This window comes from Molossus molossus, unplaced genomic scaffold, assembly GCF_014108415.1.
Source record: "Molossus molossus isolate mMolMol1 unplaced genomic scaffold, mMolMol1.p scaffold_m16_p_11, whole genome shotgun sequence".
NCBI lineage: Eukaryota > Metazoa > Chordata > Mammalia > Chiroptera > Molossidae > Molossus > Molossus molossus.
In genome coordinates this window covers 99,832,490-99,859,289 of record NW_023425346.1, presented here as the reverse complement: position 1 = coordinate 99,859,289, position 26,800 = coordinate 99,832,490, and the positions used below count along the sequence as shown (strand labels likewise).

Below are 26,800 nucleotides of genomic sequence, written 5' to 3'. Positions count from 1 at the left end.
TTCCCCCGAGCCCCTGTCTCCCCAACAAACTCTTATCCAGAACCAATGCCATAGTCCCTGGATCAGCAAACTCCCCCTATGAAGGGTCAGAGAGTGAGTATTTTAGATTTCGCAGGCCATGTAACCATTAAAAAGGTAAAACCAGTTCTTAGGGGCACGCAGAAGGAGGCTGCGGACACTGCATTTCACCCAGGTCCGGTGTCCTCCTCCCCGTCCACATCAGCACACGCTGGGACACGGCCCATCGCTGGAGGTATTCGCAGTGTATTTGGGATCATTTTTATATCACCTTCCTCCATTGCCACAAAATGATCTGTCAGTAATAATCATATGTAATGGTCTGTAATAACCATTATTCTATGTGTTCTCCTGTTTTAAATTAATTAATTGGAAAAACCAGATTTTCACTTGAAAGACATTATTCACAGTGAGCCAAACATTCCATGTATTCACCCCACATGTCACATTCTCAAGCCAAAGTTTTTCACCTCGCACGCTTGCGCTCTGTTTCGCTATTTTAAATTTTAAACAAAAATGAAATCTCCAGGTGGGCATATACAGGGGCAGAAGGGTGAAGTAACTCGAGTTCTGGTCTTCGTCTCCACAGTAATTGCTGTTACAGTTCACGCAAATGTCCTGCAGTGACATGTGGCAATGCAGGGACTGCAGACCCGGACTGAGCCGAGGTGAGCGCCAACCAATCTGAACTCTTAGGAACTTACTCTCAAAATGAGCTGGACCATACCTGTGCCCGGGGCCTACTGCATAACAGTGGTTTCCTGAAATCACTTCCATGTAGAATACAAGGTTTAAGAAAGGATGAGTAATAATAAAGGCATGCTAATTTGGAGCTTATAACACTGAAATATAATTGTTTGGAACTTTGACCAGCAAAAGATTTTTTTTCCAAGAGGACTATTTCTTTTCTGGTATTTATTTGTTTTTTACTGAAACAAGAGATTATATTACAGTATTAACTATCATTTTTTTATTGTCAAAAGTATTACAGATGTTCCCCTTGTTTTCCCATTGACTCCCTCCTCCCCGCCCCCACCCACCTCCTGCTTTTCCCAGCCTAATGTTTGTGTCCTTTGGTTGTGCATATATGCATGTAAGTTCTTTGGTTTATCTCTTCTCACCCCTCCCACCCCCCATCCCTCTGAGGTTGTTAGTCTGTTCCCTACTTCCATGACTCTGGATCTATTTTGGTTGACAGCTTATTTTGTTCATGATGTTCCATAAATAAGTGAGGTCATGTGATACTTGTCTTTCTCTGACTGGCTTATTTCACTCAGTATAATATTCTCCAGGTCCCTCCATGTCATTTCAAAGGGTAAGAGGTCTCTCTTTCTTACGGCTGCATAGTATTCCATTGTGTAAATGTACTACAGCTTTTTTATCCACTCATCTACTGATGGGCACTCGGGCTGTTTCCAGATCTTAGCAATTGTAAATAGCACTGCTATGAAGATAGGGGTGCATATAAGCTTCCTGGTTGGTGTTTCAGGCTTCTTAGGGTATATTCCCAGCAGTGGGATCACTGGGTCAAATGGCAGTTCCATTTTTAATTTTTTGAGGAAACACCATATTGTTTTCCATAGTGGCTGCACCAGTCTGCGTTCCCACCAACAGTGTACTAGAGTCCCCTTTTCTCCACACCCTCGCCAGCACTTGTTGTTTAAGGATTTATTGATAGTAGCCATTCTGGCAGGTGTGAGGTGAGACTTCATAGTTGTTTTAATTTGAATCTTTCTGATGATTAGAGATGTAGAGAGTTTGTTCATATGTCTTCTGGCCATTTGTATGTCCTGCTAGGAGAAGTTTCTATTCAGGTCCTCTGTCCATTTTTTAATTAGATTGTTTGTCTTCCTTTTGTTGAGTTGTATGAGTACACTATATATTTTGGATATAACCCCTTATATGATGTATCATTGACAAATTTGTTCTCCTAGAAAGTGGGTTCCCTTTTCATTTTAATGCTGATTTCTTGTGCTGTGCAGAAGCTTTTTAGTTTGATGTAGTCCCATTTCTTATTTTTTTTCCTTTGTTTCTTTTGCCCTAGGTGATGTATCAGTGAAAATTTCACTATGTATGATGTCTGAGATTTTTCTGCCTACATTTTCTTCTAGGATTTTTATGGTTTCACGAGTTACATTTAAGTCTTTTATCCATTTTAAGTTTATTCTTGTGTGTGGTGTAAGTTGGTGGTCTCGATTTGTTTTTTTGCACATAGCTGTCCAATTTTCCCAGCACCATTTATTGAAGAGACTGTTTTTTCTCCATGGTATGCTCTTGCCTCTTTTGTCAAATATTAATTGTGCATACTGTCTTGGGTCGATTTCTGCGTTCTCTGTTGAGTTCCATTGATCTATATGCCTGTCCTTATGCCAGCACCAGGCTGTTTTGATTCTAAGAGGAATATTTTATCAGTGACATTGTCTGGAATTGCTGCCACATAGGGCTCATAAAAAAAACAAACAAAAAAAAAACAGCAACTTTGAGTTGATTATTGTTGTTTTCAAGTTCTCTGTGGACGGTGCTCCACCAAATTGCTTGCTTTTGGGGCAGAGTGCTCCTGCCGCTCTGTGCTTGGTGCTCCCCTCCCCGTGACCCTGCAGTGGTGCCCCGCAGGGCTCAGCCCCACTGTGGAACTCCCTGACAACCATTTCCACACGTAGTAGGCAACGGTCTCTTCCATTATCCTGAACACTGAGGCCTTTCCATAACCACCATCCTGCTCATTCTCAGCCAATGACCTGACTTCCTACTTCACCAAAGAAATTAGACCAACAGGTGTAACTTTCCACCCATCACTCACCATCTTATCTCCATTCACCCTCTGCTTCCTCCAGCCTCAGAGGATGGGTTGCTCCCGCTGATCAAGACCAACCCTCTGGTCCCACCACCTCCAAGATTGGTCATCCTCTCCTTCTCCCTCTGTCTCTCTCTCCTTCTTTTGCTCCTTATCCGCAGTTCTTATGCACACCCTTAATTCTCATTCTGAAAAAGGAAACAAAACCAGAGTCCTCCCTGACTTAGCATCAACCTCTTCTCAGCTCCATTCCGCCTCCTTCCTCTCGTTCTAACATCTTGAGAGATGTATCTATGCAAAGCACAAATCACCAACATTAGAAAGCTGCATGTCCCATTGTAGATTAGTAAATTGACCTTCTACTTTATCAATCTCTCCTGAGTTGGGTGCACATGAGTCAGTCCCCCTGAGGCTAATCCACTCTGGCTGTATTGAACAAATTGAGTGCTTGGGTCCACAACGTGAGAACAAAACCAATGCTGGGGCCCCACCAAGGTGAAGCTATCCTGAAGGCTGCTAAGGCCAGGTGTCTTCCTCCTGTGATATCCTTCTCATCACCTGTCAGTATCTATCTCAACAGGGGACACAGGTATGAGCTTGAGTCAGGGATAGCTGGGTTCAAATCTTGGTTTCCTGTCTGACCACACTGCTTACTGCCCATGAGACTTTGGGAAAGTTACTTCCCTTCTCTATTTCCATATGTTTAAAACAGGGATTATAATAATTACATATAGGATGACTTTAAAGATTAAACAAGTTTCTAAAAGGACTTGGTCCTGAGAAAAAGTGAGAAGTGTTCCCAAATCTGCATAATGACAAAAATTCATCCGAAGATCTGATACGATGATGGGGCTGCTTTTTTATGATGAGAAAGTAGAGCTGTCCAATGAAGATGGAGATTTTTTTTTGTTTTGATATTCGATGAAATGATTTGTCGTATGTATTTCAGAAAATCTTGGAAAATGTATACAAGTCATGAAGATATTGGGTATGATTTTGAAGATGACCCCAAAGACAAGAAAACACTTAAACCCCACCCAAACATCGACGGCGGATGGGCTTGGATGATGGTCCTGTCCTCTTTCTTTGTGCACATCCTCATCATGGGCTCCCAGATGGCCCTGGGGGTCCTCAATGTGGAATGGCTGGAAGAATTCCATCAGAGCCGTGGCCTGACTGCATGGGTCAGCTCCCTCAGCATGGGCATCACCTTGATTGTGGGTATGTGCGCCTGTGACCTGTTGTAAAACTGAATAAGTATAATCCCCACTGTAAGTAATGTTTTATATTGTTGAAACAGTAACGGTAGTGATGTTACTATGTTTTTATTGTGGTAAAATATACGTGACATAAAGTTTACCATTTTAACCATTTTGAGGTACACAGTTCAATGCCACTGCGTACGCTCATTGCCACTACCCAGCTCCAGAACTTCTTCATCTTACAAACTGAAACTCTGTGCCTATTATAAAGTAACTCCCTACTCCTCCCTCCCCAGCCTCTGGCCACCACCATTCTATTTTCTGTCTCTATGAATTTGATTACTCTAAGTGCATCATATGTGGAATCATACAATATTTGTCCTTTTGTGTATCACTATTTGAATATTATAAACATTTGAAGTATTTTTAAATTGATCATTTTTAAAACTCTCTTTTGCCCTAATTATCTATCATTACAAATATCTGTCTATTTAACATACATATTTCTAAAAGATAAAAATTTTAGAGAAAACACTATAAAAGTCAACTAACAATCTTATTTCAGCATTCTGATTAATTTGAAATTGATCATATGATATTGGAAAATATATTAAACTGTTTTTGGAAAGGTTACTGATATAGCAAAGAGGAAGGAATAATAATATATTCTTGCGTTTTCCAGTTAAGCCTAGCCACACAGCAACCTATGAAACCAATTCTTACTCAGTGGGAAATACTAAACCAGAAAGTTATTATAAATGTAATATGTTATTATAGCTAATGTGTTTCCTTTTGGAAACAAAACAACTTTCACTGTCAACTGATATTCAGTAAGTAGTTATTATATATCAGATGCTTTCCTTTACATTATCTCATTTAATTTTATCTAATTCTCTTAGCAATCTACTGCTATTACCTAATGTTCACTTGCTTCACTTAAAAGGAACAGCCGTACCTTTAGGTCAATTTTTTTTTTTTTTTAATTTAAAGAACATTTGTGATATAGTTTATACTGGAAACATAAATGGCCTCAAATATTTTTCTGGTTTTGTAAGAGTACGTGTATGACAAGCACGTGTGTGTTTGAGGGGAGTCTGTGACTTTTCAGTTAGCAAGTAATTGCTTGAATCAAACTCAGAGATGTGTTGATCTTGGCTGGCACTCAATCGATGCTATTTTGGGTAATAAACATTATATTAACACAGTGATAGTACTAATGACAGAAAACAAGGAGAGAGTGTTATTTTCCCAAGATGTGGGTGGGATGTGTGTGTTTATCAAAGGGGATTAATACTGACCTAGTTTTAAAATTAAATAAGGGCACCATTATATGTGTGAGAGAAATGTTGAGAAATCATTTTTGCCTATAACATTGATGAACTCTCCTTTTAACCTTGCATTGGCCTTGTTAAAACTAGGACTATTTGTTGTACAAAAAATGCAGGTAGGTTTACTGTGGGGTAGGGAATGTGCTGGTTTTGTGTTGGATGTAATTCTACCTTCTCAATAAGTCAGTAAAAGAAAACTGGTTTTTTTTTGTGTGTTTTTTTTTTTAGAATTTCTAGAATACTTAAAATCCCACTTTTAAAAACTTTTTTTTTTTTTTATCCTCACCCAAGCATATTTTTCCATTTTTTGTACAGATAGAATGGGAGGGAGAGAGAGGAAGGGAGAGACAGACAGAAACATCGACGTGAAGGGACACATCGAGTGGCTGCCACCCGCACGACCAACCAGGGCCGGGGACAAACTGCAACCGAAGTACGTGCCCTTAGCGGGAACCGAACCCGGGTCTCTCCGGACCGCAGGCCAACGCTTTAACCGCTGAGCCAAACTGGCCAGGGCTAAAAACTTTTTTAAAGATAAAATTTTAAGGGGTAGAACAAAGTACTTACAGGTTCCATCTAGGAAGTATGTGTTTACAATAAAAAAAGAAGACTCAGCAAAAACCAGGGTATGGAAGGTCACAACATTCTCCAAACCACCAATAAGGCTGTTTTAAGCAGTGGAAACTACTCAAAATGACTGGATACAGCTTTGAAGATGATCCCCAAAATAAGAACACCTAACTCAACATGATGGTGAAATACGATCGTTATCTTGTCTAGTTGGGAGGTAATTGTATTCAGAATTTTGTTTGAGAGCCCAGAGTCCCTGAATTCCAGACAGTGAAATCTCAGATTGTAGACTAACCTTTCTACAGGAAAGGTACCTGAAAAATACCTTTTGATCTGGGGCTCAGAAATCGTTATACAGCAAGTCTCATAGTTATATCAATGGAAGGTCTTTGATTCTATCTATCATGACCCTAAGTGGCTGTTTATTGTCTTGAGCTGCCTGGTACAGGGGGGCTACGGATGTGTTAAGTGCTTTTCCAAGCCAGAAGCCATCAAGAACAGCTCCCTTTAGTTAGCACTTACTGTATACCAAGCGCGTATTATATACATGATTTCATTTGGTCCTACAGCAATACCACAGGCCAGCCCATCATGTCCACCTGATAGGAAGGACGTGCAACGCTCAAAGGTTGAACAGCCAGTGAGCATGGGACAGGCCTTAAACCTGGTCCATCAGACTCCAAAGTGGTGCCCACTATACCACACTCCTGGCTGCTCCACCAAATGAGAACTGATAATGTGTTTGAATGAATAAATATAAATTGCCTTTATTTCCTAGTCATTGTGAGCACAATTGGGTTACCTCTTTTAAATTTTTAAAAATCTCTGAATTATGTTACAAACCTGAAAACCATCTCTCCTTTGGGCAGTGAGTTACACATGGGAAACTGAGTAATTTCATTCTTGTCTTTTATTCTTGGTTAGCATGGATTTTGCCAGTTTCCAATTTTTAACACCTTCGTCAGATCTATAGCGGCTGTGTGACGGCTCCGGGGATGATTCGTGGTGGAAGCCAGCCTGTGGGCTGCAGACGGCCACTGGCTTGCTAAGTAGGCTTTGAATAGTGGGTGTCAATCCGGCTGCTCATCGGTGCCTTTAATAACCATGATGCTAGGGCTGCACCTGGACCATTACATCAGAATCTCATGGGATGAGACCCGAGCATCAGGATTTAGGGGGAGGGAGGAGTTTTTTTAAAGCTCCTGAGTGATTCCAATATTCAGCCAAGGCTGAGAGCCATTGATTTAGAGGCTCCTAAAGCCTATTGCCCTGAGGGGTTGTTTCGCCAAGAGACCGGGAGTTCAGTGAACTATCTAATCTCGTCCATGATTGTATGCCAGGGCACCCTCTGATTGCTTCTGTCCTCACCTGAGCTGTCTTTTAACCTACAAGATGCTGGAACGAGCAAGAAATGATGACTTCCTCAGTGTTCCCTGCAACAACGTAACACTTCGTTATGCGGGAAATGGGCTGAGATTCAGATTCATTCTGAAGAAGAGAGAGCCTGACTAGGAATATACTCTCATTCAAACACACTGAATTCCTCTACAAAAGTGGGAATCCTAGCCAAAGGACTGTATCTCATCTTATCCTCCCCCTCTCCTTACCCCGCATGGGGAGTTCTTTTCATCTCGTTGATAAAGTATTTCAAGCTTGGAGGTGCCACTGACCATCAGTAAACGATGGTTAGAAAACAGAACAGTCAGAAAGCTTGGGTCTGGCTTCCTTTTTCTGACGTTATCTCTGGAGGAGTCATGGCATTTCTGGGTCTGACTTTGCCCATCGGCAAGTCGTAAATGAATGAACTCCAGCCCGAATGGGGTGAGAGTTTGTGAACCAAAAGGTCAGACACCATTATCAGCTAATGTTCTCATCAGTAAAGCAATTCATGCTTACTTTTTGATATGTAATATTCCTGCAGCCAGGAAGATCTGCACTTGGGGACTCCTCTCTTTTTTCTTCAAAAGCTTTCTTAATGAAAGTTTCATGAGCATGCAGAAATGCTTGCTTCTGGGCCTTCCCGTAATGTGGAAAATATGTTCATGCTACTGCACTGTGATCTGCTGACCTTTCATATCTTAAAAGGCCTATTAACAGCAAAGCCATGAGTTATGCATATTTCTCTTTTTTATCCATTCATTCCAGATTCCAGTAGTGGAATGACCACGGGTTTAGAAAAATAAAAATATTGCCCTGGCCAGTGTAGCTCAGTTGGTTGGGCACCATCCCATGCCCCCAAAGGTCACTGGTTCAATTCCCAATCAGGGCACATGCCTGGGTTGTGGGTTCGAAGCCCTGTAGGAGACATGCAGGAGGCAGCCAGTAGATGTTTCTCTCTCATCAAGGTTTCTACCTCTCCCTCTCCCTTCCTCTCTCTCTAAAATCAACAAAAACATATTGCAAAAGAAAAAGAAAACTATTTGTAAAGAAATATCTTCAACTTATGATTTCCGAGTTTCAGATGTCCCCAATAATTTCCTCAGATGTTCATTAATGTGCTTAGTTTATATATTTGTATAACGTGCTTATTTTATAATACTTAGAGTACATTTATCTAGACTATATTTACTATATTAAATCTATTCCAAGAGGTTTATCTACTGAATTGTTTTCTGTAATGTGATAGTGTTAATTAAATGAATAAGTTCTTACCTTCATAATTTTTAGGATTAGGCCCGCTCAAAACTCTTAGCTGGCCTTGGCCGGTTTGGCTCAGTGGTGGAGCGTCGGCCCACAGAGTTGCGGGTTTGATTTCAGTCAAGGGCACGTACCTCCATTGCAGTTTGATCCCCAGCCCTGGTCGGGGTCGTGTGGGAGGAAATCAGTCAATTTGTCCTTCTCACATCAATGTTTCTCTCTCTCTCTCTCCCACTCTATCTGAAGATAAAAATGGAAAAAACTATCCTCAGGTGAGGATTTAGAAAATAAAGAAATAATAAACAAACAAACAAACAAACAAACTTTTTAGCTGACTGTGTACCCAAATATGCACATAAATAGAGTCAGATCACTACAGTACATTTTTCAGTTTGAGCTAAAAGGGTAAGCTCCTTAGAGTTCAACAAGTTTTTTTTTTTTTTTTTTTTTTTTGTACAGATAGAGTGGGAGGGAGAGAGAGGAAGGGAGAGAGAGAGAGAAACATCGACATGAAGGGACACATCGAGTGGCTGCCACCCACTCAACAAGTTTTTAACCTGACTTAGTCCCACCTGAAACTAGGGTTCCATAATTATGTAAAGTAATAATGATAAAAAGTAAGGTGGTGTTTAAAATGTGCCATGTTACTGAATGTTGAGTGAGGCCTCATACTGCACAGTGTTACTAAAACCCGGATTGCTGTATGGAAAAGGAATCATTGATCACGAGGCAAGCATTAGGCTTCGAAGACATCAGAAATTACCGCAAAATTAAGAAGAAAACAGAGGGTTGACAAAAACTAGAGCATCCTAGTATCATATAATGTTGTGTGTCATATAATGTTGTATTGCTGTGTATTGGGACATCTTGCATAACCAAGTGTATTCCTGAATCTCCACATGGTGTCACAAATGCATATGACATTTTTGATGAGTCCTTTTCACTTTGGTTTGCATCTGAGTGTCCTCATGAAAACAGGCTATAGGTTCCTTGCCTGAAGCATGGGAGTCCTGAGAACCCCCTTCCTATTCTCCCTTTAGGTCTGGAGTCAAAAACTGAAATGTGTACAGAGGCCAAACAACCAATGTAAAGGAGGGCAGGAGGCCAGATATAAGACTAAAGGGAAGGGTGGAGACTGTGGCAAACCAGAGGAATTAGCTACTGGACAGTTCCAGGTGATTTGAGCTGTATGGGAAGATACTGTGTTGCCACTGAACTTTTAAAAAATTCTCTTCATTTTAAATGTGACAGATTATTCAAAACATTTCTAAAATATTGTTTGGGATAAACAAAACACATCAACAGGCCAAATAGAGGCCCTAGACCACAGTTGAGGACTTCTGTTGTAGGCAAGAGAATGAGCCAGTTTATTTCAGGTCTACCTTCCTTGAAAACCTAGAACCTTGTGCTTGCTAGTGAACTCATTAAAATCCATCTTTGCGTGCTGGAAGCTTTTTTCCCATAAAGCAATGGGGTTTTCACCCTTTGAAGCCCCAAGGTGCATTACTTCATCCCTTGCTCAGAATGTCATATACCTAGATGCCCCTTTCTGTCTGCACCTTTTGTGCAGGTGGGTCTCTGACTCTCTCACGTATGCAAGATTCCCATACATGTGTATGTATTAAATTTGTTTTGTTTTTGTTTTCGTTTTTTTTCTAAAAAAAAAGGATAAATACACAAAACAATGCGGGGGTTGGTGTGTTTTATTTAACAGCTCTAGTAATGTTTTATTAAAGTTTGTCTTCATATGAGGATTTACTGAGCAAGCAGGAAAATAAAACGTTTTTACTCAAGTCCTTTCTCCATATTCTGCGGCAGGACCTTTCATCGGCCTGTTCATTAACACGTGCGGCTGCCGCCGGACGGCGATCATCGGCGGGCTGGTGAACTCCCTGGGCTGGGTGTTGAGTGCCTATGCTGCAAACGTTCATTATCTCTTTATTACCTTTGGAGTGACAGCTGGTAAGCATATTGATTTTATTTTAACTTGACTTGAAGTGTTCTGATTGGGCATTCTGGCAATGAATTGTATTGTGCAGAAAAGAGACCCAGCCCAGCCGGTGTGGCCCAGTGGTTGAGCATCGAGCCATGCACCGAGAGGTCGCTGATTTGATTCCCAGTCAGGGCACGTGCCCAGGTTGTGGGCCAAATCCCCAGTGGGGTCACAGGAGGCAGCAAATTGATATTCTCTCTCATCAATGTTTTTATCTCTCTCTCCCTCTCCATTCCTCTCTCTCTAAAAATCAATAAAGAAAAAAAAAAAAAGAGAGAGACCCATTAAAATATGTTGTCCTTCTGTCTCCTCCACCATACACCCATTTTATCCTTCAGGAAATACTTTTTAATATATTAACTGTGCCTTAGATGTGGCAGAACAACCTAACAACTGTACTTGGCCTCACTAATAGAATTTAATTAAATTTTCATACCTGGTTCTAAGCGCTATCTTTTCCTTATGAGGAACAGGAAAAGGAGGGTAAAAATAGAGACATAGGTGAAATATTAAGGAAATTAAAAACATTCTCTCACTTAATAACTGCAGAATCAAGCATGAATCATGGAATAATCATTTTCTCCTTCAGCCCAGTTCAAATTAATGAAATAGCAGCAAAACCCACCTACATGTAGAGATCTAAGAAGTAGACCTAGAGCACAGTTAGAGTGGCAGTCCCCAGTGGAGAGGTAAAAATTGGTTGCCAGGCTGCTCGGTTTGCATATCCGTTCTGACAAATACCTTCCCAGCCATAATTTCCTTTATCAACAGGTAGCAGAATGCACACAGAGAAGTAGTTTCTTTCTTGTGCGGTTGTACTTCAATGAACCAGATCCAGCTGACTTTCTTTTCAAGTGCAGACTTTTTTAGAAACCTTTTCCCATAACAGTCTGATGAACAGAGCTAACACAGGATTGTTGTATTACAGGTGAGGAGATAAACAGTCCTTCTGTTGAGGCTAAGGAGACACACTGGGGTCTCTGGGCAGACACACGGGCCCCCTGTGAACTTGATCTAGTGGTGTTTGGTTATGTGGACTATGACTTGATCCTAATAATCAGGACTTGAGATTTATTCTCATCATTTAGAGATTTCTGTGGTTAGACTCTTTGTTTAAATGGAATTTTATTTCTTGCAGTTAATTGCTTATTGATCCTCAAATACCTCAATATTTATTTATTCATTCATTCACTTATTTATTCAATGAATGTTTATGGACCCAAAGGAGTAGGAAGGAAATTAGGAGGATGGTGGAAAAAAAGTATTTCTTGGGACACTTTCTTGCTCCCACTTTTTATACAGGAAAAACCCAAAGAAAGTCTCTGAAAATAAATTAACTCACCTTCCCTGTGTGTGTGTGTGTGTGTGTGTGTAGTTAAGTGGAAAATTTAGCTAAATCAGATTATATATGCAAAATGCTGTTGGGCTATCATTAGTGGGGCATGTTGAAACTGACTGGCAACCTAGCTCCTTTTTAATAGAAAAGAAAAAAATTAGATGCAAAAATATACTGCAATGGGCAAGTGATTGATATATAGTTATATCACTGTACAATTTGTGCTTGAAAGAAATTTTGTTGGTATCCTTCTTCATTCTTAAAAGCTCTTCAGGCAGATTTGTTTGTATCTTTATTTTTAACACGTAGGCAATTAAAATTGTGTGGGAGCTTCCAGAGGATTAATGTCTGAGCAATTTTACTTAGCCAAGGGTGTCTGGACCAACTTCTCCAGTTTTGCCAGCACTGCATTGTCCTAAGCCTGGCTCCGGGAGACACCTTTTCCATGCTTCCTTGGGACCATGGAGCCTCATTTCTCCACCTGCCTGTCAGGCTGTTAGCTCTTCCTCTAAACCTGATGGTGGTGAGGAATTATTCCAGGGTCTTGCACAGGGCTGGACATTAGCAAGGCTTTGACTGACATGTGGGCTTGAGCCAGAATATCCATCCCAAGTCCTGCCCTATAAGTTCATGAAATAATTGTGCTAATTATGGAAGAGGCTTAAAATACAAATCAACAAGTAGCAATGCATAGATCTTATTAGAATCCTGATGTAAACAAACAAGTTTTTAAAAAATATACACATTTATGAGGCAAATGAAAATTTCAACACTCTGGATATTTTATGATATCAAGGAATTATTTTTTTATTTTCAGGTAAGATGATAAGATTGTGACATTTAATCATAATCAACATTTAGAGGTTCATACTAAAAATGTTTGCATATGAAATGATATATTCAGAATTCATTTCAAAATATTATGGAGGCCCTAGCCAGTGTGGCTCAGCGGTTAGAGGGTCAATCCACAGACCTAAGGGTCTCGGGATGATTCCCAGTCAAGGTCACGTACTTGGGTTGCAGGTCCGATACTGGCCCTGGTTGGGGTCGTGCAGGAGGCAACCAATTGATCTCTCTCTCTTTCCCCCTCCCTCCTTTACACCCTCTCTAAAAAAATCAATGGCAAAATATCCTCAAGTGAGGATTAACTATATATATAAAATGGAGGAGGGCAATACGTCTGGGCCACAATATTTAATATCAAAGAATTTTTTGGTTCCTAAATAATTTTTTTCCATAGTAACCACTGTTATACTTATTTTGCAGCTGGGTTTTTTGTACCTTAACTATGGAAGTATATTAATCTTGTATAAAAGAAGTAGCTATTATTTTATTTTTATTTTTCCTTTATTGATTTTAGAGAGAGAGGAAGGGAGAGAGAGAGAAAGATAGAAACATAGATGAGAGAGAACATCAATTGACCACCTCCTGGATGCCCCCCACTGAGGATCAGGCCCACAACCTGGGCATGTGCCCTGACTGGGAGTCGAACCGGTTACTTCTTGGTGCATGGGTTGACGCTCAACCAGTGAGCCACACCGGCCGGGCAGAAGCTATTATTTTAAAATGTGACCAGTTATGTTCCCATAGAACTTGATTCGTTTCATGCCTTTGCTGTGTGCCAGGCATTGTTCTAGGCACTTAGGAGAGTGCTCTAGGCCCATCGGTGAATCAACACATCCATGCCCTCATGCAGCGTGTAATCTAGCAAAAGGGGAGAAGAGGTCAGGTCATAAACAATACACACAATAAATAAACAAAATTCTTCTGCCGCTGCCTACTGGCAGCTGGGGGGTGAGTGTAGGGTCAGAGGCAGTGTGGGAAGGAGAAAGGACCAGGCTCTGACGTTGGGTCTGAATTCCAACCTGGATTCTCCAATTACCAGTTTAGGGATCTTGGGAAAGTAACTTAGTCTCTGTGAGGTCCAATACCCTCTTGTATATCCACAGTTAGCTTTCAGGGTTATAGTGAAAACTAAACCAGATAAAGCCTAAAAAGCAACCGGCATATCAACGACACTCACTTAGTGACCATTACTACTGTATTTTCATGTGTGATCGCTCTGGTCTCCTTCCAAATTCAAGTAATTCTGAAACTATAAAATGATGCTGAACTAGGGAGGCTTCGACTCTGGGGATTGATATCGATTAGAGTCTCTTTTATATTATATGCTGCCATCCTAATGTCGGGAGGTCCCTGCGATTGTTGAAATGGGGATCATGGTTTCCCGGTCTGTACCTAAAACTTGAGAACACACCCCACAATCTCTTGGCCAGTATTTTCATTTCATTTCACTTATTTTCTAATATACTTCATTCTGAAGAGCAGTTGCAGGTCCGCCGTAAAACTGGGGAGAAAGTACAGGAAGTTCCCAGAACCACTGGCACCAACACAAGCGCCCCCCACCAGCATTTTAATTCTGTCGGTGCAAATCACAAACTGTGCCTCTCTTCTAAGAAAGATACCATTTCAACTCAGAGAGACAAATAAGTGTCAGGAGGTTTTGACATCGAGTACGTATATTGATAGGCACATTATCATTCCTTTTATTCTTCCAATTAATTTGTGAACAAACTGGGCTCTTCCGGAGGCTTCTGCAAATTGCCTGGAGGCATGCATCCCTCGGACATAAATACTTTCCTGGGTGTTTCATGCACTTAGCCCGACACCACAGTCCTCAGAGCCATTCTTTCTCACGGCACGTCACTAAGCACACCTGCGTGTTCTGGGCAGGAAGGGAGGAGCCAGGGGTGAGGGTGAAGACGCAGCTTTGCCCCGAGCTTCCATTCTGAGCTGAGAATGGGACGGATTCCGTTGTCAGAGCAGCCTGTTCTGCAAGGCCTGTTGGGAGGACTGATGGGCTGGAAAGTTCAGGACATGAGCCTCTTGGCTTGGTGTTTCGCGTTGTTCTGCATGGTGTAGAGACCGAGATAATGCAGTCGGAGGGTGCTCCAGGGCTGCGGGTCTGGAGAAGGCCGCTCACGGTGCCCTGTGCTTCTTTCCCTTCGCCTCGCAGGCCTGGGGAGCGGGATGGCCTACCTGCCGGCCGTGGTCATGGTGGGCCGCTACTTCCAGAAGCGGCGCGCGCTGGCCCAGGGCCTCAGCACCACGGGGACCGGCTTCGGCACCTTCCTCATGACCGTCTTGCTCAAGTACCTGTGCGCGGAGTACGGCTGGCGGAACGCAATGTTCATCCAAGGCGCCGTGTCCCTGAACCTGTGCGTGTGCGGGGCGCTCATGAGGCCCCTCTCTCCCGGGAAGGACGGGAAGGACCCGGCGGGGCGGGACCCGCGGGTCCTCCCGGCTCGCTCCACGGAATCTGTTCAGTCCGGTGGCCAGCCGGGCAGGGCGGACGAGAAGGAGGGCGGCCCCGGGCACGAGGAGCCCCCCGGGGACCCCGCGGCGCCGGCGTGCCCGCAGGAGGCCGGGCGCCCGAGGAACATGTGCGCCCTCCGCCTGCTGAAGACGCTGAGCCAGCTGAGCCTGAGGGTCAGGAAGGGCTTCCAGGACTGGTACTCCGGCTACTTCGGGGCAGCCTCGCTCTTCACCAACCGAGTGTTCGTGGCCTTCATCTTCTGGGCGTTGTTCGCCTACAGCAGCTTTGTCATCCCCTTCATTCACCTCCCAGAAATAGTCCATTTGTACAATTTATCGGAGCAAAACGACGTTTTCCCTCTGACCTCCATCATAGCCATAGTTCACATCTTTGGGAAAGTGGTCCTGGGCATCGTGGCGGACCTGCCTTGCATCAGCGTGTGGAACGTCTTCCTGATGGCCAACTTCACCCTCGTGCTCAGCATCTTCCTGCTGCCGCTGATGCACACGTACGCGGGCCTGGCGGTCATCTGCGCGCTCATAGGCTTTTCCAGCGGTTACTTCTCCCTCATGCCCGTAGTGACGGAAGACTTGGTGGGGATTGAGCACCTGGCCAACGCCTACGGCATCATCATCTGTGCCAACGGCATCTCCGCGTTGCTGGGACCACCGTTTGCAGGTAACCCGTGCAAGGTTAAAGCTTTGGGTGCGTGTAGATTGTTTGGTTGTGTTCTCCTCGGTGCTATCAGTACGAGGTACATAAGAAGGAGGTTTCCATGTGTGTCCATGCTCCTTTTTCCTTCTCATTCCTGGCCCCCAAATTTCTCACTTACAAAGTTGAGCAAGGTAAAGGTCATTGTTTCATGGAGAAGGCACATACACGTTTGCTCCTCATCTACAAGGTAAGCTGGCAGCCAGCCATCAAGTGGACAGGGAAGACGGGATAGTGCAGGGCCCGGCCAGGACTGAAGGGGGCAGCCTCTCCCCAGCTCCAGCTGATTTCTGCCACAGGGAGAACTGTTGCCCAAGCGTCTGTTGTTGGGCACAGGGCGAGAAGCAAGAGAAACTAAGACTACAGACTCTTAGGTGACATTTCCAGGTTGAAGACTGGAAATCCAACAGAACACACCTGTGGGCTGCACCTGGCCCCGTAGTAATTGCCTATTGCTGCTGTAATAAATTGCCTCGCACTTAGTGGCTCAAAGCAATACAGATTTATGACCTGCAGTGCTAGAGGTCAGGCTGAATTGGATCACAATGGGCTCAAATCAAGGTGTCAGCAGAACTGGGAAGGAATCCATTTCCTCGCCTCGTACAGCTTTGGCTGCTGGCCCCTTTCTCCTATGTCTGAGCCAGCAGCCCAGCAGCTTCTCGTCTCTCTCTCTCTGATTCGGACTCCCCTGCCTCCTCTACTTATGAAGACACCCCTGATTACACTGGGCCCACCAGATAATCCAGGGTAATCCCTGTCTCAAAGCCTTTAACATAATCATATCAACAAAGTCCCATCTGCCATGTAAGGTAACAGTCACAGGGTCCGGGGACTGGAACTGGGCATTGGGGAGGGTCGGAGCGTTCTGCCCCCACGGGCCTGGTTGGCAGACATCTAGGATACGCTCTCACGTGGATTCGCCTTAGTTCCACGGAGAATTTGCTTCTCGCAGTCGGCATACCAGAGGTCCTAGGCACCGAGGAGTCCTGTGTCGGGCCAAGTATCTTGGAACCCTCCTTGGGGAGGGTTTAAATTTGTGAAAAGGCACTCAGGGTCGGGCAGGTACTGGGGACAGGTGACAGGGTCTACCCTCTGTCTAAGGAGTAAAGGCAGGGACTGGGAACAAATGTTCACATAAAGGTGCTATCTGGAGGTGGCTGTCAGAGTGACCAGGCCAGGGCTGGTGGTGATGGTCAGAGCTGCCAGAGGTTTTGAGTGGAGCTTCTAGCTAACCTGGTAGGGCCTCACTGCGCGCCTGGCCCCTCATGACCTTTTACTCTCAAATCATCTGCAGGAATACCTCTTCCGAGTAGGTGGGGGAACCCATGGGTGCAGGACAAAGCCCTCCCCGCCCCTTCTTTCCCAGTCTCTCCACATACCCTACAGATACCGCCTGTGCTAGGAGCCCACTGGCGGAAGGCTTAGGCCAACACACCCATTTTTAAGTTCCTGTCAGAATTCGAAGTTTAAAAAGTCATGGATTTTGCCTGTACAGTGACAGCACTGACAGCTGGCTGACCGAGGTTAAGGCCCCAGAATTGTAGTAGGAAGCCCGGTGGCTACACATGGATCCAGGTACCCCTGTTCTCTGCCTGGGCACTAACGCAGGCGCACTATTTCCGGTGATCGTGAACAGCTGTGGTAGTGCAGTAAACCACACTGGCCACCGAATAGTCTGAACTTGCTCACTGATCTCATTGTGCAGAATTCTCCCTGAGTTCGGGATGCATTTGGTTCTAAGAGAACACCCTGCCAATAGTAGCATACACAGAGATTGAATTATGTTACATAACCATAAATCTGGAGTCCAAGGACTAGATGATATTGAGACAGTGTCTCTGAGATCCTCTCAGCCTTTTGTTCATGCTAGTGACCTCATGGTCACATAATAGCTGCCATGGCTCTACCACAATATCTGCATTTAAACATGAAGGAGGAAGGAAGGAAAGATCAGTCGCAGCAGAATTCCACTTATATTTGATTGGTCAGAACTGCGTCACACTGCTAATCTAAGTTTCCAGGGGAACTGAGAATTGGAGTATTTTCTTTTTAGCCTCTGTACAAGAAGAGGAAAAGAGAAAAGAATTGGGATTGGGTGTTGAATCAGTCAACCAGTGGTACCTTCCAGAGATGTTAAACTGAAATATTCATTAAGGGATGGGGACATTATCATGGCTCGTCCACCCTCTTGTTGGAGGTCCCGCAGACATATTGTATGTGGAAATGGAATCTGTCATTGATGGTCTTTTGCATGATGCAGGGGTACTTTCTGCTTCTAATGGTCAGTCTGGGATTATTTTTGTACTGATCCATCAGCTTTCAAAAGCAGCATCATAACACCGCTGTGAGGTGCAACATAGGTAATTCACGATCAATGTTAACTAAAGCACCAAGGTTTGCCAGCATGGTTTCCTCGTCATTCCTGGGGGCATGTCCTTTTCACTCATTTGCATCCTCGTGCACTTTCATGCGTGGAAGAGAAAGGAACTGCAACTGGAAGACGGAGTTGGTTACACCCAGTCATCTCTGCCTGCTTCAGGGTTCCTCCCTGGAAGGTGGTCTCTAACTGAATGTGACTCACCAGAATGGTGGAAACCATTGTCATCACGGTTCAGAACCTTCTGTGGGAGTGTGTCCAATGCTGCTACAGGGGACTCTGAAATCACCATTCTGATGCGCATCTCTAGGCCAGCAGCCGAAAGAGGACTTGGCTTTTTTTTTTTATTGTTTATTCTCCTTCCATGGAACCCATGCACTAAGGAATGCTGAACTCATCTCTGGCTAACTGCACTGTGTCTAATTCATTGACTTTTCCAGGCCAAGGAGCCAACACTGCAATGAGATGTAAGCCCAGCCTTTATGCATTGCAGTTCAGAAGTGACTGGCAATATGAGCAACTCAATAACATTCAATTCCTTTGCTAGGAATTCCAGGAGGGCTAGAAATGATTACTTAGCTGGGTTTGCTACAAGGTAAATTGCTGTTCACATCAACTTTTTTTTTTTGTAATGGGTTTAGAAATGAATGTGTTTTTCATTTTTGCAAAGCAGTTTCTAGTGGCATCAAAAAGTTTAGTAGCATGTCAGATGATCACACCTTTGTATTAAGGAGAAGAATGTCCAGTCAAAGATATTGAACACATATGTCAACCATGTCAATTAGCAGCATGAATTCCTTGGTCTAATTCATGTATATAATATTGCTGGGCATTCAGTTCTCCTTTAGAATTGTGATAATAATAGATATTTTCTAGATGTTCCCAGTGTAAGCTATAGCAAAACTCAGCCACCAGATTTGACTGACCAAGAAGCTACACATATTTCCCCCATTCCCATGAAATATAACACCCTGACAACAATTTGCAATGTTTTTTACCAAGAGCTGGGAATACATTTAATAAGAAAAACAGCTGTCACTCCATTTGACAGACTCAAATGAAAAGCAATGCAATTTAATAGGGAACCAAATTTTACTTTGAAACTCTTGATGTGATTTGATGGTTGAATCAGGGTGGCCAAGGATCCCAGGCTGCAAACCAAGGAACCTAGATCAGACCTGTAGGGAGAGCTGGTTAAAGAAGACAAAGCAGGCAGCTTGTCTGAAACCTCTGGGCTCGGATGAGTTTTGTCCAGATGTGCTGGGTCAAAGCACATGATCAAGTACAGTGGCTTGTGACTTGCTTTGCATCTGACTTGAAATGAGTTGAGCCCAAACTGGAAGTATTACAACAGGTGCCAAAGAAAGATAAAAGGATCCGAAGTCATTTAAAATAAACCCTCAAGGTAGATTGGAGACATCTATGGGGTTAATCTGACATGAAATTGGGGACTGCTCTGATTTGTATTGTTAAATTGTTTGGTGAAGTTGGGTGTACTTTTAAAACAATCAACATATGAGTTACTTTTAAAGATGAGTGTTAGGAAAAGATGCCACATTTGTAAGAAAGAAAGATCTCTTATCCTTTGAAACAACATGGAGGGACCTGGAAAGTATTATCCTAAGCGAAATAAGCCAAACAGAGAAAGACAAGTATCATATGATCTCACTTATTTGTGGAATATAATGAACATAACAGTCTGAGGTATGGGGTAGTCCCAGAGACGTGGAAGTGGGGTACAGACTGACAATCCCCAGAACAAGGGGTGGTGGGGGAGCGCTAAACCACAGAACTTATATGCATGTATGCATGAACAGTGGACATGGACAACAAAGCTGGGGACATGGCAGGAAGGGAGGGGGAGGGGGGAATCAGTGGGAGGAGAAGGAGAAACATCTGTAACAAAAATAATTAATTTAAAAAAAACTAAAAAAATAATAATAAAATAAAATGGAATGAAGTCCACTGGAGGCTGTACCAGTATGTAGCATAGTTAGCAGACATGTCTGTGGTCTGCAGAGACAAGAGGGAGCATGGCATGGTGGGAAGATGTGAGGGTGTGCTAGAGTCGTGTCGTCTATTATTACCCCTCTGGAAGGGGAATAGTGCATGCAAAGAGGAGCCAAGAGAAATGTGTTAGAAACTCTGAAATATCCATTGTTGCCTGTGCTGGTAGTCAGCCAGGAACAGTAGGAGAGGGCGGTGAATAGGGGCCACATCCCAGAGCCCTGGAGCTCAGACCAACCACTCAAACAAAAAGTAAGTCGTCGGAACTAAACAATGAGTTTTCCAGCCAGTTACGATTCTGTGCTATTGCGAGGTCTATGTTAAGCAGCAATGGGTAGTTCAGCTCATATCAGCGATCGGAGTCTGTCGTTTAGAGCCATCATTGCTATTCTGTCACTTGATCATATGAAAAGTGAGGATTTAGCACTGGCCAGTTTGGCTCAGCGGATAGAGCGTTGGCCTGCGAACCAGAGAGTCCCAGCTTCAGTTCCTGCTAAGGGCATGTGCCTTGGTTGCAGTTCATCCCCGGCCCTGGTTGGGGTCGTGTGGGTGGCAACCACTCGGTGTGTCTCTCTCACATCAATGTTTCTCTCTCTCTCTTCCTCCTTCTCTGTCTCTCGCTCTATCTGAAGTTAAATGCAAAAATGTTCTCAGGTGAGGATAAAAAAAAAAAGAAAAGAAAAGTGAGGATTTAACTATTAAAATGACAAGGTGGCCCGGCCGGTGTGGCTCAGTGGATGGAGCGTCATCCATTGGGGTCCTGGTTTGATTCCTGGTCAGGGCACATGCCCAGGTTGTGGCTCAATCCCCAGTAGGGGGCAAGGAGGAGGTGAACCATCAATGTATATCTCTCACATCAATGTTTTTCTCTCTCTCTCTAAAAAATCAATAAGAGCAATATAAAATGACAAGGTCGGCATTCCTATGGTATGAGTGGAGTCTGAGAACCTCTTTTACAGTTATTGTTGTCCAGTGGTTGCTTACGGATAGTCCCATCATATGTATACCACGCTTACGTGTACAGACCTCTCTGTGTCATCTGCAAGGGACCCATTCATTTGTCCTGCTTCACAGTGGTCCGTGGTGGCCAAATGGTGACACTGAGCAGGAGTTGGGTGTGGTTCCGTTCATATGTCAGTGTGCCTTTCTGATTCGCTTCTGAGGCAGAATCATCATGTTCAGATTATATGTCTAATGTTTTCTGTTCCTTGTCTCAGACTGGAAGTTAAGAAAAGATGATGAAACATTTTACTAAGCCACGTTGAAAGAGTCTGATATTTTCTTCCTTTGTTTTTTTTTTTTTTAATCAAATAACAAACTTAAAACTTGGTTAATTTTTACTTTGTTTTACAATTTTCTTTTTATTAATTTTCACCCAAGGATAGTGTTAATTAAAGAGAGAGTGGAAGGGAGAGAGGGAAGGGGGCAGAGAGAGAGAGAAACATCGATGTGAGGCAGATATGTTGATTAGTTGCCTCTCGCACTTGCCCTGACCAGGGCCGGGGATTGAACCTGCAACTCAAGCATGTGCCCTTGACCGGGAATCGAACCTGAGATCCTTTGGTCCGAGGGTCGATGCTGTAACCACAGAACCATACCAGCCAGAGCAACTTGGTTAACTTTTAAACTATATCCAGAATTCATAGCTTTAGGGTGGTTTAAACAATTATGATTTTTAATGCTCTTAAGTGCTTGTTTTCCTTTCGGATTGCCATGGCCGATCCACGCACACGCGTGTGCGCCAGGCACAGTGGACAGAGGGACGCAGAGATCTGCCAGGAAGGCAGAGGTGCCCCATCCGCTTGGCACAGGTGCTTCTGTGTAGCTATTCGTTGGTGAGAGAAGGTTAAGTTGCACTGGTGCATTCATTTGCTAGTAAGATATTTTTTAAGGGATATTTTTGAAAAATGGCCTTGGAATGCTGTTTGGTCATTAAATCGCTTCTATGTTTCTTATGCCTTTGCTAATGAATGCACTTGAAATGGGAAAAGTCAATGCTTACATGTACATTTTTACCATAAGTCAAATTCTTGTGTGTGGCTTAATCCTCTCAGTTTGCATAGTTGGCTCTGTGGGGACCCCGGCATGTGACTGACTCTTAGAATTAATCACTGAAGGGAAAGAAACATCTTATTTCACAGTTTATGAGACTTTTTCTTCTTCTTTCATGTTTGAACACCTCTGAAATCGGAATGCATTTTACAAAGTCCTACAAAACACTGTCATATTTTAATTAACAAGGATATTTGTTGTTGATACATAAGGTAGTCATGAATCATGCAATTCATGGTATCTTAGAATCCAAGAAATGTCGTAGCATTTTACAGAGTGCCCAGTAGGATTATTATACAGGTATTACTTGAAAAGAACTGATAATTTAGTCGGCATTGAAGACTATCTCTTTGGCAACTTAAAATCTCGTAAATATAAACATTAAAGTTTTATAGTTGTAAATATGACTTTCCTAAAACCTGGAAAATGTAATTCTGAGACAGAGGTGTACCTTTATACACTTCAGAATGACTGAAAGTCCAAGTTTCTTCTGCTCAGCCTCTTGATATACACTAGAAACTTCTTCAAAGGCATTTTGAAGGTTTTGGAAAAGATGTGGATTTGTATTTGTGAAAAAAGAAAATCATTAGATGCGCTTTTCATTGCTGGCTTTGTGCCCGCCTGGGAATTACCCCGCGCGCTGTGAGCCAGAGATTCTCCCCCTGGGTCCACAGGCTACAGTTTCAGGGACTTAAAAAGTGCCCTCGTGCCCTGGCCGGTGTGGCTCAGCAGTTAGAACGTTCGCTCCCCAGACCGGAGAGTCCCGGGTTCAGTTCCTGCTGAGGCTCAGGGCATGTACCTCAGTTGCAGTTTGTCCTCAGCCCCGCTTGGGGTCCTGTGGGTGGCAACCAGTCGATGTGTCTCTCTCACATTGATGTTGTCTCTCTCTCTTCCTCCTTCTCTCCCTCCCACTCTTTCTGAAGATAAATGCAAAAGTGTCCTCAGGTGAGGATAAAAATAAAAATAAAATAAAAAGGTGTCCTCATGGCTTAAAAGATAAATGCGTTCATCCCGTTACTGAGAACTCTGGTTTATGCTGCCCCGACTCAAAAATGGCTAAAGGAAACATTTTAGACATTCAATGACATATAAGTAAATTATAGAAATATTGATAGCATGTATAGCCATAATAAGTGCTAGCTTTGTGTTCTTGATCAATTCCTTCACACTGACTCTATTCTTCTTTGTTTTGTAGGGTGGATCTTCGACATCACACAGAAATATGACTTTTCCTTCTATATATGTGGTTTACTTTACCTGGTCGGAATTCTCTTTTTACTCATTCAGCCGTGTATTCAAATTATAGAACAATCCAGAAAGAAATCCATGGGTGGTGCACACGTGTAGTGTCGTGTTACGTTTCATGTGAGATTTCTCTGTGTTTCTCACGCCTACCTCACCTGGTCGCTGTGAGGAGCCAATGACATGTCGTGGGAGAGCGCTTAGTACGGTAGCTGGCACTGTCACTTGTAAATGTCATTGTCATGGCTTCCCTGAGCGTGGCGCTGCCTTCCTCCACCGGGGAGAGGCGACGCAGGCCGGGATTACGGACTCCACGTGTTTTCGAGATGACGGTGTCCTTCAAAGACAGCCTACTAGACATGCCCTTATAAAATCCATCCTCTCTTCATCATCCCCTGGGACTAGGGTTTTAGATAGAGCTTTCTACAACAAAGACCAGAAATAAAAGCTTTTCGGTGTGACTACTGGCAGACCTCGTTTTATTGCGCTCCCCTTGATTGCTCTCCACAGATACCATGTTTTTTACAAACTGAAGGCAAGACGCCCCCCACCAGCAAAAAGATTGCAACCCGCTTTATTGCGCCTCTCGCGTTGCTGCAATGGTCTGAGGCCGAACCTGCAATACCTCTGAGGTCTGCCTGTACTGTGTAAAGTGAAAATAATGTCTCCAAATGCTTTTGGAAAGCTTACAGATAGATGGGTTTTAAGCACAAGACTATCACTAGATTTATTTCAGAAATTGTCATAGGGGGCTATTGCTCTCTCACTGTAAAATAAATACGGGCTCTAATTTCAAAGGTAATACATGTAGTACAATTAAAGAAAAAAATGTATATTTTTATGAAGAGTTCTGCAGCTAGGGAGTACAGTTTCTTAATGTTCCTCTAAGAAAAGCATCTGCCATCCATCCTGATTCAGTAGGATCCCCTTATAAGCCGAATCTTAAGACAAAATCTAAGTAAAGTTTCCTTAGTGAAAGTTGTATTCGTACTCACACAACTTCTGAATCAAGGGCTATGAGTCAAGCACTTTAATTCATACCCCGGCCTCTTAATTTATGAGCACAATCCTGGGGCCTATAAAAATATTTTTTCTGAGTTTCTCGTGCCCGGTTAATAAAATAGAGAACTAATTGCGAGCTGACGTGAAGTTGGTGGCTAAATCATTGGTAAAGTGTGTTACAAATCCAGAATCCGAGGCTGTGAGGTTGTGAGGGTAATAAACATAATGCCCTTGGCGTAGATGTCTGTGTATCTGACATTGGAATAGGGCCAACAGCCCCTCTCTGTGCCTGAGCTCTGCCCAGTTTAAAAATAGTCTCTTGATCTATTTCATACAGATGATAACTGTGATCCATGACACCAAATAAAGCTCTTCCTTTATCTGAGAGCTCTATTTTTCTAAGCCAAACATTTTTCAGATTGCAGAATGTCCTTCCCAGAATCGTTTGGAAATTTCTGGCTGCCTTACTTGTTTACACATACTTCAGAACTGTTTGAATTTCTACTCGCAATTTGCTCATCAAACACAAAAGTCCTTTAATATCATTGCCCAGTGTCTTGGGTCAGATTTATCCAACGTGAGTACAGACCATTCTCAGTTACCCTTGGTGATTAGAGGCAGGAATGGTACTAGCAGTTAGAATCACGGAATGCTACCCCAAGCCTAATTTTAGCCAGCGGTTTCAGTCTCTCGCTCCAGAAAGCCTTCAGAGCTGCTAACAAGTAATTGCATAGACAAGTTTCTTTGTTTCATCTTCATTATTTCCTTTCCTGATGCCTAGTGGGAGGGGTTGTGTAATGAGGGACCCTGAAAAAAACCATAAAAATAAAAGGCAGCTAATGGAAAGGAGGGGCAAGAGCACGGCTAATAGACACACTTAATATCACCTCCCACAGCTCGAGAATTGCCTGTGAACAAGTACAGATAATAAATCGCATGGCACACTCCATTTAGTTCAACACAATGCCCTACTTGGTACCATTACAGCTTTGGCTGCTGTTAAAGAACCCAGCTCTCTATTTTGATCAAGGTAAATCTTAAATGCTGAAGCAATGCTCTATCTCTCCCTATATATATTTATCATGAAATCAGGACGATTAGGTAGAAAACGTGTGTTTTAAAACTGACCACAGAACTTCATCACTTGCATTGCCTGACAACACCAAACTAATACGAGGAGGCGCTCAAGATGCGGAATGGTGCTATTGCCCGTGCGTTTGGATGCTCGCACCGCTGGTTACGCAATCCTGAATGTCCACTTTTTATCCAAGGACCCGGCTTTAGTTTTATGTTCAAGTTAAACATGCTCACGTTCACTTTGTACAGTCATTCATTGACCGACTGTATTTATGGAAGTGGTGGTTTCTACCACATCAGACGTTCCCATTTTACAAAAATAGAGTAAAATCTGCCTGCAATATTCATGTTGACAACAGAATAACAGAGAATGCTATAAGGAATCACAGCATATGTATTAGTTCCTGTTTAAAATGTTACTATTTACAGTTCTTTGAAGATATTATGAGGTTAATTGTGCATTTATTTATGTGCTTTTTGTAGTTTTCTCCTCATGTATCCAAGTAATCTTTATTTACATACACTAATAAATTTTTTCCTGTTTAAAGACAGTCAATGACTTTTTGTATCAATCTCTACTTTATTGGCCTTAAAAGGCAAACTTCTAAAGTGTAACTGATAATTTTGTTTGGTTCTGTCCCCTGGAACTTTTTATTAGGTGTGGTCATAGAACCACCTGGGGAGAATCACTCCGGGTGTCAGGGATGCCAAGTCCAGCTTTTAATTTGAAATGCACACACCATTTATTTATTTATTTATTTATTGAATTTTAAGGCTTTTTATTATGGAAACTTTTAGCCCTACACAAAGGTAAACACAAATTATTAGTGTAAGATAAGGAGTCTCTGATAAGTCCCATTGACTTCAAAGTTTTACTTGATAGAACTACAAGTCAATCCTTAACCCAGCATCCTATTTTCTTTTGTCCCCTACCTTTTTTTTTAAAAATTATTTTTTAAAATTAATTAATTTATTTTTATTACAGATGTTTCTCCTTTTTCCCCCACTGATTCCCCCTCCAGCCCCTCCCCGCCCTGTCCCCAGCTTTGTTGTCCATTGTTCATGCACACATGCATATAAGTTCTGTGGTTTATCTCTCCCCACCACCCCCTCTTCTGGGGATTGTCAATCTGTACCC

The 26,800-nt window shown here is 42.9% G+C and overlaps 1 protein-coding gene across 3 annotated transcripts in view; it reads left to right on the top strand.

The window, feature by feature from the left end:
* Window positions 1–26,144, top strand: part of SLC16A14 (solute carrier family 16 member 14) — a 30,996-nt gene extending 4,852 nt beyond the window's left edge. For 2 of the 3 annotated variants that reach the window (XM_036255049.1, XM_036255050.1), the window contains exons 2-5: window positions 3,762–4,033; window positions 10,368–10,511; window positions 14,895–15,872; window positions 23,537–26,144. In XM_036255049.1, coding sequence (XP_036110942.1) covers window positions 3,775–4,033; window positions 10,368–10,511; window positions 14,895–15,872; window positions 23,537–23,688 — 1,533 coding nt within the window. In that variant the 5' untranslated portion in view covers window positions 3,762–3,774 and the 3' untranslated portion in view covers window positions 23,689–26,144. Of the gene's footprint in view, window positions 1–607; window positions 687–3,761; window positions 4,034–10,367; window positions 10,512–14,894; window positions 15,873–23,536 lie in introns of all 3 variants that reach the window. The other variant, XM_036255048.1, reaches the window with a different exon arrangement.
* Window positions 26,145–26,800: the final 656 nt, after the last annotated feature.